This window comes from Quercus suber, unplaced genomic scaffold, assembly GCF_002906115.3.
Source record: "Quercus suber isolate HL8 unplaced genomic scaffold, Cork oak 2.0 scaffold_660, whole genome shotgun sequence".
NCBI classification, from domain to species: Eukaryota; Viridiplantae; Streptophyta; class Magnoliopsida; order Fagales; family Fagaceae; genus Quercus; species Quercus suber.
This window is the reverse complement of record NW_027070101.1, coordinates 164366-176017: the sequence shown is the minus strand read 5'-3', so window position 1 is coordinate 176017 and position 11652 is coordinate 164366. Positions and strand designations below refer to the sequence as shown.

Here is an 11652-nt window from a genome sequence, read left to right as displayed (position 1 = left end):
AAACCGATGCTCTCACATGAGTTTCGAGGTTGTTCTATGTTGTCCATAGATGGCCTCCACATAGACTAGCACTTCAAACTTGTTCTGTGTTCCAACTTGAGTAACCCACAATCAAATCAATTTACCAATGGTTGCACACTACTAGAGTGATAAAAACTCTACCCATAGCTTAAGAGCGTTACAACACACTATAAACATACTAAGTGTCCATTTGGAAATAGTTTATTTAGCTAAAACTGAAAACTTTTTGTTGAAAGTACTGTAGATAAAGGTAAAAATTAGCTAAAATAGTATAATGCAACCCATGATATTACCAAAAAGTGCAGTGAGACCAATGAATAGTACCAAAAATAAGTAAAATAGTAAAATAAACTGACAAAAATAATCAATACCAAACACACACTAAGAGAACGTAGAGCAAAAGAGTGGAGTGGAGTAACGGTCTAAGGCTTTACTCCATTAACTCCTCTCCTGAACGTTGCTCTTAGTGAGGCATACGGACGGGCATGCCCACTTTTGGCATCCCTTTATATTCCTTAAACTTTCTAACATCATGATAACTCACAACCTCACTTTGTTAAGAGCAGTCCACTACCAGGGCGGAGGGAGGGGGGGCGAGGGGGGCAGGTGCCCCCCGAACTTTCAAATCTTTTCACTAAGAATGCCTGAAATACCATATTTGCCCCCCCTACACTAGAGAAAAAAAAAAAAAAATTCCCAATTCAGGAATTCACGTTACCTTTTCAGCTTTCCTTGTAGCAGTAGACTTCTACTAGCAATTCTATATATGCTCAGTTTTATCCAAGTGATTTTTCAACAGTTCAAGTTTCTTTCTTGGATAACCAACTTGAGACATACATCCATGACATGCGGTCAACTGAAGAGTTTTCAGCACTTAAAGGAATTGGACAGCTTGCTAAAAAGATGGTAGAAATGAAAAAGAATGTTTCATATCCATTGGTTTACTCATTAGTGACTTTGGCATTGATCTTACCAGTTGCAACAGCTACTGTTAAAAGAGCTTTTTCAGCAATGAACATAATTAAAAATCGATTACGCAATCGAATAGGAGATCAGTGGATGAGTGATTGCCTAGTCACATATATTGAGAAAGATATATTCAAGACTATTGACTGTGAAGAAATCATGCAGCGGTTTCAAAATATGAAAAATCGTCGAGGGCAATTGAGTAAAACAAGCTAGGTCTGAAAAAATAAATTAAAGTTTACATTTTATGTTAGATTTTGTATGACAATTACATTATCATATAGTTGTTTACTTATTTTGTTATTAATATTGATTAATTTTTTTAGATTAATTTTTTACTTCCAATCTTGTCTTTTAATCTTGCCCCCCCTGGCCTAAATTCCTGGCTCCGCCATTGTCCACTACTCACGTATAATACGCCACTGGAACTGCAGAAGGACCAATCATGGTAGACTTCATTGCTTGAACAAGCATGTGAATAGCCCATACAGTGACCAACATTTTGGATAGCTTATTATTGGTAAATTTGGGACTTTTTATATAAGAGTTTAAATTCAGTCCGGAGCTGGCGTAAAACACTGCTTTTACGCCAGCCAATGAAAACATGCCACGTTGTTATTTCACAATTCTTATCTTCTTCTTTGGATTTTCTTTCTCTCTCCATTCCTCTGTAACTCACTCTTCTCACGTCTTTTTTTTTTTCATAGCATCAAATCCATTGCTCTTCCCCGCACTGATCCATGCATCAACACAGTGGCAAAGGGCATTAAATCTGAAAGTAAAAAGAGAGCCAAAAAACAAGCATATCACCTCAAAAAGTAAAAGCTTTTAATCTTTAAGCTCCCAAAAAACCCAGATTAAACACCAAACAAAACCCACAAAAATTAATCATGAAATATCTCATTTATAAATTCAGAGCCACTTGAATTCATTCAAGATCAGTTCTAAACTTAACATAAAGAGCTAAAAATCCTCCATCACAACACAAAACTCAATNGAGGTATTATTATTAAAATATAGTTGTGACAGTTCTGATTATCAATGAGAATTATGAGATAGTTTTTGTCAAATAATTCAATAAAGTTGTTAATTTTTTAATAGACAAAATTTAGTTATAAAATTGATTATAGACTTAGGTTACAAAATTAGTTGTAGCAACCTTACTCAATATTTTTTTATTGGAAGTAAATTTTGACAAATCTACTATTAGATTACATTTTCTTCTTATATCCTTCATGCTTGCAAAATTTCTAGAAAATTAAAAACCAATAGCTATGTCATCAATAAATTGTTTAAATTGCAAGTTTTTATATATTAAAATTATGCATAAAATATAAGTTTATAGATCATAGAGTAAATAATATCCAATTGATACAAAACTTAACGTGCGTATTAAAAGAGAAAAGAACATGTAATTTAATAGTTAGATCTTCAAAATATGAAATAATGTTTATTTTATTAGGTAAAGTTGTAACATTAGGCTACAACCAATTTTGTAACTAAATTTTGTCATTTTTTATTCTATATATGCAATTCTTTTATTTTTTAGAATGCTCAGCTAACAATATTCCTCTTTAAAGGTATTGTTGTTGGTAGCGACTTTCTCTATAGCTTGATTCATTGTTTGCATCTGAGAATTACCTAGTAGGTCAATGTTAGCTAACCAAGTTATTAAGTTTTACTTTCTCAACCAAAAAAAAAAAAAGTTATTAAATTTTGTAGGAACCTGGGGTCAGTAACCAAGACTGACCTAGCATTATTGGGATAGGCCCAGCCCAGTAACCGTAATTTGTGGACATAGGATCAATACTCGAGGATAGCTAGTAGTTGTTGAACTGGGCTTGGCCCAATGTCAACAAATGGGCTAGGGATGACCGAAGACTCACTAGTCAAATATGTGGTCTATAGCCGAACACTATTAGTGCCTTAGGGGAATTTGCTGTCGAACGCTGTTTCGTGCCTACTGCAAGTTTCAAGAAAAATTTTAGAATGGGTCAATTTACGAGGAATTCTGGGCAGAAGTGGGGGCCACGTGGGATAAGGTAGAGAAGTAATCAGTTGAGTCCCCACTAAGGGAGACTATAAAAAAGAAGGAGGAAGAGTGAAAAGGGGTTGACAAACACAGAGAGGAGTGTGAGATAACGAGAGAAAAAAAGAGAAAGAGGAGGAATCGAAGTGAGTAAGGATTAGGCTTATACAAAGAAGATTAGAGGATTGAGCTATCATAGCAGTGTTTGAGGCAAAAACTAGTAAGAGTGTAAGAAAATCCACCAACAAATAAATTGGGAGCCCGAATTCTCCATCCCTAAAGGAAGGACCACTAAGTTTAGGTACCACAAGTTTCATATTAGATTTGATTCTCAAAAAGAAAAAAAGTTTTGTATTAGATTTTGTAGAACTATATTTGCTAAATATGATACAAAAAGATATAGTTTTAGTAGTTTTTATGTTAAATATGTGACAAAAAAAAAAAAAAAACTAGTTTACTTTTAAAAATATATATAATTTAGTTAATTTTTTGTTTAAAAAAAAAAAAGAGAACAAAAGCAAAAGGCAAAAAGCTAAGAGTATGTTTGGTAACTGTTTTTTCTCTTTATTTTCTGTTTCCAAAAACAATTTTCTATTTTTTAGACTAAAAAACCTTGTTTGGCAACTCAAAATTGATAGAAAACAAAAATTGTTCTTAAAACTCAATCTGTGAAGGAAACTAAAAACATGTAAAAGGCTGTTTTTAGTTTCTAATTTTCAAAAGTCAATTAAAACACACATTTAATTTAATGAATCTATCTCATTTAATGAGTTAGCATTAGATTTCAAATCCTAGTAACAACATATTTAAATATTTTCTATTTTTTTTCAAAAAACTATTTTTCTAATTTCAACTAACCAAACATGTTTTAGATTTCAAAAATACAAGAAAATTGTTTTTTCTTTATATTCTCAAAAACAAGTTTTTGAAAATAGAAAACAAAAACTATTACCAAACATAACCTAAAATTTTTGTAGTTTGGTATAGCTTATTTTAGGACACTTATTTTTAAAAGTGGGTATTTTTTTTTTTTTTTTTGAAGTGGAAGTTTTATATCATAAAATCATAAATGAGCACATCAAAGGGACAAACACAACAACTAGGCCAAATACAACAAGTCAGTTTGGACTAACATAGACACAGCAGGGGGTGTAACCCCATTCCACATGCAGGCTGACTCATTTCTACGCGCAAGCTGAGCAAGCTCATGCGCTACAACATTAAGGTCTCTATTTAAATACTTAAAAGTGCAGAGCTCAAAGGGTTCACACACAAGCTGAATTCCTTGTAATATGTGGCCCAATTCACTTCCTGTGGAGTCGTCATTTAAGGCTTGGATCACAGCAAAGGCATCACTGTCCAGGATGACCCGAGACAACTACAATTCCTAAGCAAGCAATATGCCATGCTCCATTTCCAAAGTTTCCACCTGATCTGCAGCAAATCTACTTGGCAGATATTTACTGAGAGCTACCACAACTTGGCCATTGCAATTCCTAATAATCACTTCAATGCTAGAATTTCTTCCCTGGTCTGAAGTTGCCCCATCAACATTGATTTTGAAAACTCCTTGAGGAGGAGTCTCCCACCTGTTTTGGGGGGAGGATGTCTAAGGAAGTGGCCTTTCTGAAGTCCTCCAAGGTACTGATTGCTAGGTTCCAAACCTATGATGGGGAAAGAGAAGAATCATTATGCACTAATTTGTTTCTATTAAACCAGATAGCCCAAGATAATACAAAAAATAAATCCAAGACCTGTGGGGCATTAGATTAAATTAGATGCAAGGTCATGTCCAAGAAAGACCAGTTGTGACTCTGTGGAGGTCTAGGATGATTAGACTAGTAGCTCCAAACAAGGGAGGCAATCTCACAATGGAGGAGAGCATGATTGATGTCCTCAGGTTCCAAGCCACAAATGGAGCAAGCATTGCTGCTGTTAATCCCTCTTTTGCTTATGTTCACGAAGGTGGGCAACCCGTTTACACAAGCCCTCCAAGCAAAAAATTTTATTTTCACAAGAAGGTTTAGATGCCAAAGATTCCTCCAAAGCTCTCTATAAGGGTCCCCAGAGGAGCTTTCACCCACCTCAGTTGAATCAATAATGCTATGGGCTATGTGATAGGCACTTTTCACCAAAAATTCTCTTTTCTTGTTTCCAATCCAGATAAGCTTGTCTTCCGGCAAATTGTGGCTTAGTGGAATCTTTAGGATGGTTTCAACCTCGAAGGGAAGAAAAGTGGATCGAAGAACTTCTATTTTTCACCATTTAGTGTCAAGGTCTATGAGAGAGGAGACCATAGGGAATTCAAAATTATGGTTCTGGGGAGAGATAACTTTGTAAGTGGAAGTTGTTGGGAGCGATCTATCATCCCATATATGGATTTGTTTCCCGTTTCCAACTCTCCACCGGGTTCCACGTCTTATGATTTCTAAGCTACTATGAATGCTTCTCTAGGAATAAGAAGGGGAAGAACCAAGCTTAGCATTTAATAAATCCCTTGTGAGGAAGTACCTGGCTTTAAGTACTCTGGCTACCAAAGAGCTCGGATTAGTGAGAATTCTCCAAGCTTGCTTGGCAAGCATGGCCTGATTAAAAGCTTGCAAATTTCTGAACCCCAACCCACCTTTTGCCTTTGGATTGCACATCCTTTTCTAGCTAATCCAACCAATCTTTGTTTCTTGCTGCCTTTGGCCCCACCAAAAGTTCTTCATCATTCTTTCCATGTCATCACAAAGGCCTTGAGGTAGTTGGAAGCAACTCATAGTGTATGTTGGAATTGCTTGTGACATCGCTTTGATGAGAATTTCTTTCTCCCCCATAGAAAGAAGCTTGCCTTTCCAACCCGCTAATTTTTTACCAACCCTCTCCTTTCAAATTGCAAAGACTTGATTTTTTGACTTGCCAATAAGAGATGGGAGGCCAAGATATTTAGTATGCCTCGAATTTTGCATAAGGCCCAGGATATTAAGAATCTCATTTCTAGTTTCTTGGGCTGTATTGGGGCTAAAGAAGATAGAGGATTTGTCTGTGTTGACTTTCTGACCCGAAGCTTCTTCATATTCCATCAAGATTGATCTTAGCTTGTGGCATTCTCCCAAAGCTTCTTTACAAAAAAAGGATGCTGTCGTCGACAAAGAAAAGGTGGGTCACCTTTGGACAGCCCCTAGTAATGGAGATGCCTGTGATGAGCTGATTCCTGGCTGCCTGGTGAATGAGTGCTAAAAGGCCTTCGGCACAAAGAAGAAAAAGACTTGGGGAGAGTGGGTCACCTTGGCGGAGACCTCTCAAAGGATAGATGTTTCCGTGAGCAACACTGTTGATGAGGACTAAGTATGATACCGATGTAATGGATTGCATAACCAAGTTTCTCCATCTATTGCAAAACCCCATTTTTTTCCATAACCTTAGATATGAAACCCCATTCAACCCTATCGAACGCCTTACTCATGTCAAGTTTGACGGCCATAAAGCCCTCTTTCCCTGATGTTTTGTGATCTAAATAATGCAACAACTCAAAAGCCATTAACACATTATCTGTGATGAGCCTGTCAGAGGTGAAGGCACTTTGATTTTCTGATATAATGTGGGGTAGGAAAGCTTTTAGACGGTTGGCAAGAATTTTAGAAAAGTGGGTATGTTTTAAAAACCTGTATCTAAAGAATAAATGAGATTTTAAAAAGTAGTAGATTATGGGCGTTTTATATTAGATTTTGATAAAATTAATGTCTTCTTAGCTAGTATGAGCTGGGTTGATATTGTTGTCGGTTTTGTCTACTCCGGGGTCTTTCTAGTGCTTTCCCAAGTGATTTTATGCGGGAAAAGCTTCTCGGTTGATTGCACTAAGGAACATTGAGGTGATGGTGCCACCACTATATGTCTTTGTAGTTGTTCTGCCACATCTAATAGAGTAATAGTGTTTAGATTGTGTCATGCAGCTTTTACATTGCAATCCACTATGCGCCCACATTATTGTCCATGAATGTAACTAGTCATTGATAGCCACAATGGGCTAGTTGTTGATGACTTATTTTAAGCAAACCTTGTGTGGCCAAGGTCTCATGTCCAAAGCAAATTAGGCAGGATTTGGTTAGGATCCAAGACCTGTGGCTGTGAGCAGCATCGTACCAATGAAGATGAGATTCGGTAATATGGACTACAAAAATAACACTGCCTCTCTGTCCTCTTCTTTTTTAATTGTAGTGTCTTGTTATTTTATTTTGAAACCTCCAATAAGTAAGATTCATGGTGGAAAGACTACATAGTAATCCACTATGCGCCCACATTATTGTCCATGAATGTAACTAGTCATTGATAGCCACAATGGGCTAGTTGTTGATGACTTATTTTAAGCAAACCTTGTGTGGCCAAGGTCTCATGTCCAAAGCAAATTAGGCAGGATTTGGTTAGGATCCAAGACCTGTGGCTGTGAGCAGCATCGTACCAATGAAGATGAGATTCGGTAATATGGACTACAAAAATAACACTGCCTCTCTGTCCTCTTCTTTTTTAATTGTAGTGTCTTGTTATTTTATTTTGAAACCTCCAATAAGTAAGATTCATGGTGGAAAGACTACATAGAAGATTAGTTTTAAGTTCACTTTTTTGAGTTTGTTTGAAGAACCATGTCTAAGGGATGCTTGCTACCAACTGAAGAATAGAGGTGTAGAGAGGCCCACAACACGAGTGCTTCATGGTTAATTCAACATGAATCTCTGTATAGTAATTGAAGTACTTAAACGAGGGATCTAGAGATCCCTCAAGAGTACTGGCTCTGTTTGTATATACGTGTTGGTGATAATGACCTCTTATGCACTTATTAAGGGAGTCAAAAACCTTGTAGAATTTGACCAATAAGCCATGGCTTAATTGGTACTTCCTCCTCCTCTCATAATAATGGGTTGGGGGTTGAGGTTTTGGGTTCAAGACCCATTGAGTGCATGTAATTTACCAATCCAAAAAAAAAACTTGGAGATGCAATGCCCATTGCTTTGCATACCATTCTTTTAAGGGTTACCCTGCTACCTTAGTAGTTACAACTGTCAGTGTGTTGAGGTTATTGTTTTGTATCTGGATCATCTTTGTTCAGAGGAAAAATGAAGCTGCCCTATGGAAATAATTGCCGAATACTCAAACCCAGTGGGTGGTCTTGGGAGTACAATGATTAAGGACATCGTATAGTGTTGAAGTAGTGATTTGTTGTGCCACAAGTATTTGATTTTCCATCCAAAGGGTCCACTTCTACACTCCTGAATATATAAGGAATTGTGTATTAATGATCCTGTACAGCTGTTAGGCAATCAACTGGTTTGACTTAGTTTGGTAGCACCTCGAGTGTGTGCAGGTAGTCCTTCCTCCTAGCTTGTCTGCTTTGTATTTGAGTATGGTTGACAGAGTTAAATGTTTGGTATAAAGTAGTGACATTGTAGTGGAAATTTCCTAGTTATTTCTTTTTCTTTTTTTTTTCTTTTTTCTATTATTGTGGCCTTAATTTTGGTGGAAGTTGAAGCCTTCTGCTATGGCATTAGATAGGATTTGTTGCTTTATTTAGGCTTTGCTTTCTCATTGGAATTTTAGTTGGAAAGTGAGAGAGGGGAGGAGAGATGCTCTTTCTGTCATGCCTATTGATACTAAAGAGTAATAAGAATGTTCCTTTTCAATTGAAAGAAAACAAATAACAATTAGGACAAATTTTATCTCCAAACAAGTTTGGAGAAAAATAACCTATTATATGGAGACTCAAACAACCATCCACTTATTTAATTAATTTAATGAATCATGTGATTAATAGACATGGATGGTTTTATGAAAACCCACATAATGAGTTTGAGGAAAATTTTGTCTTAAAGAACTACATTCTCTCTAATTTTTGCGTTTACTTTACGTCAAAGAAGAAAGGAAAGAATTCAAGATTCACATGTTATACGTTGGTAGAGAGAATTGTAGAAATAGCTACTGTTCATTATAATGTATCATATTGTCCTTTGAGAGGCGTGAGAATATATTAATTTCTAGTATTGTTTAGATAACTGATTAGCTGAGCTGTTTAGATTGTAAACCAGTTGTTTTGGCAGTGCCTGCCGGTGGTATTGGGGCCTACTTTTGCATATAAACTTTGGTAATACCTTGTCTTGTTCTAATATTCTCTGCCAACATCTTTCAATTGATTTTAATTCGAATAAGAAAGTTGTCTTTAGCTAGAAATTTCATCTTGTCATGCATCCTTCTGGAGCTTAAAGTCAAAGGTTGATTTTCAAAACGGTGAGATGAGAATATGATTCTGTAGAATTAGCAAACAGCTGTACCAATTCTCTTCAAAGACTCAGCATTCTTGTTTCATTTAAGTAAATACTAGGAATCACATACCATAAACTTTATATCAATTCAGTTTTATTATTGATGCATTTTTTCTATTGGGAACAAAGCATAATTTGCCATTCCCGCATCTTTCTTTTGAGGCAACCACATCCTTTTATGCAATGTTGTGCTCTGTTTCTAGTAAGACATTAACATATAAAATTTTCTCTGGCAAGTATATATACAACTATATATGCTTATAGAAAACCAGAATAATCACTATTATTTCTTGTCTTTTTTTTTTTTTTCTCGCAAGATTTGGACAATATGTACTAAGCCTTAAGCCACTGATTACAATCACCAAGCCAAGTCTAGGTGGTGAATACTCATTCATAATCATAAGCTAAGAAAAGTACATCTAGAAACTCATTTATCATCTGTATGCTTCACGATCACCACAGGACACTTCACATGCTTGGCACAGTAGTCACTCACACTCCCAAGAAGAGCCCTGCTAATATAAAAAGAGAAGTCATTTCTTTGATCCTAATAGACAAAGAAACCCAAAATAATAAGGTAGAGTTCTGAGTTAATTGAAAATGATCATCATCACTCAAACAATACCGTAAACTTAATGTGTATTTTGGTACCTCTTAAAAAAGCCATATCCATGGCTTCCCATTACTAGGGTGTCAGCCCCAAGTTTGTTCACGATACTACATATCACATCCTTGGCTTCTCCACTTCCCGTTATTTTCTCCACGTTTATCTGCACAGAGTCCATCAATAACTGATCAATACTAGGAACACTCTTCTTTTCACAATATTTTTCATAACTTGTTAAGGTGGTAAGTTGTGATTGGAACAATATCATTTTCATATGACCCCAACACTACACAACTTTTATTATAATCCAATCACAAGAATTTATTTAATTAGTTATGAAATTGTTTATGTCCCTGTACTTTTTGAACTAAAAAGGCTGGTGTATCAAAGAAGAGAGGTTTACATTGGTGCCATTGCTCCTGATGACAGATTCTGCTCTTGTCATCACTGAATTCACCAGGTCACTGCCATATTTTTCCAAGGCCGAAATAATATCACTTGAAAACACATACCCTGTAAAATCAAGTAATCTTTCTCTATTAATATGGATGCACTAAAAATTGCCCACAGAAATTACTTCTTGCAGACTAATTTTGTTGTTTCATTTCAGTTCAAATCGAGATTAAACAAAAATCATATAGTGACTTTATATTCAGTAATCAAGACTATAAAAACTTCTTCAAAGTGAGAAACAATTGCAAACCTGCAGCATCAAAGGAGGTGTATACAGGAGGTGGTGGTTTCACATAGAGAAGCACAAGGGTGTTCCTGCTATTATGAGAAACAAGGTTGCTGAGACACCATGACAAGGCATGCATGCTCTCCTTGCTCTCATCCACTGCTACCACAATCTTGCTCTCTGTGTTCTTCATATATGTTCCTTCCATTCTCTATGACCTTAAAAAAAAAAAGTGTTTAGCCTCAAGTCTCTAATATATATGGCTCTTAGGAATTTCCCAGCCTTAAAATGTTGATAACAAAGAGAAAAGGAATCAACATTTATAGCTGTTAGTTGTTGTGGGCTTTGTTAGTAAGTGTCTTCCTGTTTTCAAGTTCTGTGGGAATTTTAGATTAATTTACAATATTATTTGTCATGGGTTCGAAACTAAAAAGGCTGTCTGTTAGTCAAACATTAATGAAAATATAACAAACCAAGTGGAAAAACCATTTTGGTTAGGATGAACATTATTAAACCAAAACCAATAGTCATGCTATGTTTTTTTCTGGTACATCTAAAGGTCAACATCTTGCTGAGCAAAGCTTAGCCACTGAACCAAATATCTATCTAAGCCAAGTGGAGCCTTAAAAAAAAAAAAAAAAAAAAAAAAAAAAAAGAGAGAAAGCCAAGTGGAGCTAAGCATACCATATATGTTGCATTCATAAGCTGATCCAATAATCCACTAGCAGGTGTCAAATTCTTCATGAATGATTTTATACTGTCTTATTCCTTGAGAGAGTAAGTACCAAGTTTCCTGCTACCCAAAAAAAAAAATGTACCAAGTTTCCCTGACAGATTCCAGAATTTGGGCTAGCCGTTTACCCGTTTGGATAATGGGCTAATGATACAACTAGATTCATTAAATTCACACGCATAATTCAAGACCAAGACCCCACAAATTGAACCATAGAAAGCGTCAAAAAAAATTCAAGACCAAGACCCCACAAATTGAACCATAGAAAGCGTCATTTTTTTTGGAGGATCAATTACTACGCCTAATAGGTTCTATCACAAATAT

At 35.9% G+C, this 11652-nt stretch overlaps 1 protein-coding gene across 1 annotated transcript; it reads right to left on the bottom strand.

The window, feature by feature from the left end:
* Positions 1-9564: 9564 nt before the first annotated feature.
* Positions 9565-10963, bottom strand: LOC112006856 (universal stress protein A-like protein). The gene is made up of 4 exons (XM_024039161.2): positions 10620-10963; positions 10320-10429; positions 9961-10079; positions 9565-9821 (listed from the first exon to the last, which is right to left on the bottom strand). The coding sequence occupies exons 1-4, from the start codon at positions 10801-10803 to the stop codon at positions 9737-9739; spliced, it is 498 nt and encodes a 165-aa protein (XP_023894929.1). The 5' UTR covers positions 10804-10963; the 3' UTR covers positions 9565-9736.
* Between the last annotated feature and the right edge of the window lie 689 nt (positions 10964-11652).

What these genes read in the sequence shown, in the direction of transcription:
- LOC112006856 (XM_024039161.2), bottom strand. Translation starts at nt 10,803, where the DNA reads ATGGAAGGAACATATATGAAGAACACAGAGAGCAAGATTGTGGTAGCA. An exon ending in CACCTCCTTTGATGCTGCAG is followed by an intron (nt 10,430 to 10,619) that starts GTTTGCAATTGT and finishes TTGATTTTACAG; the next exon opens with GGTATGTGTTTTCAAGTGAT. An exon ending in TCAGGAGCAATGGCACCAAT is followed by an intron (nt 10,080 to 10,319) that starts GTAAACCTCTCT and finishes GACTCTGTGCAG; the next exon opens with ATAAACGTGGAGAAAATAAC.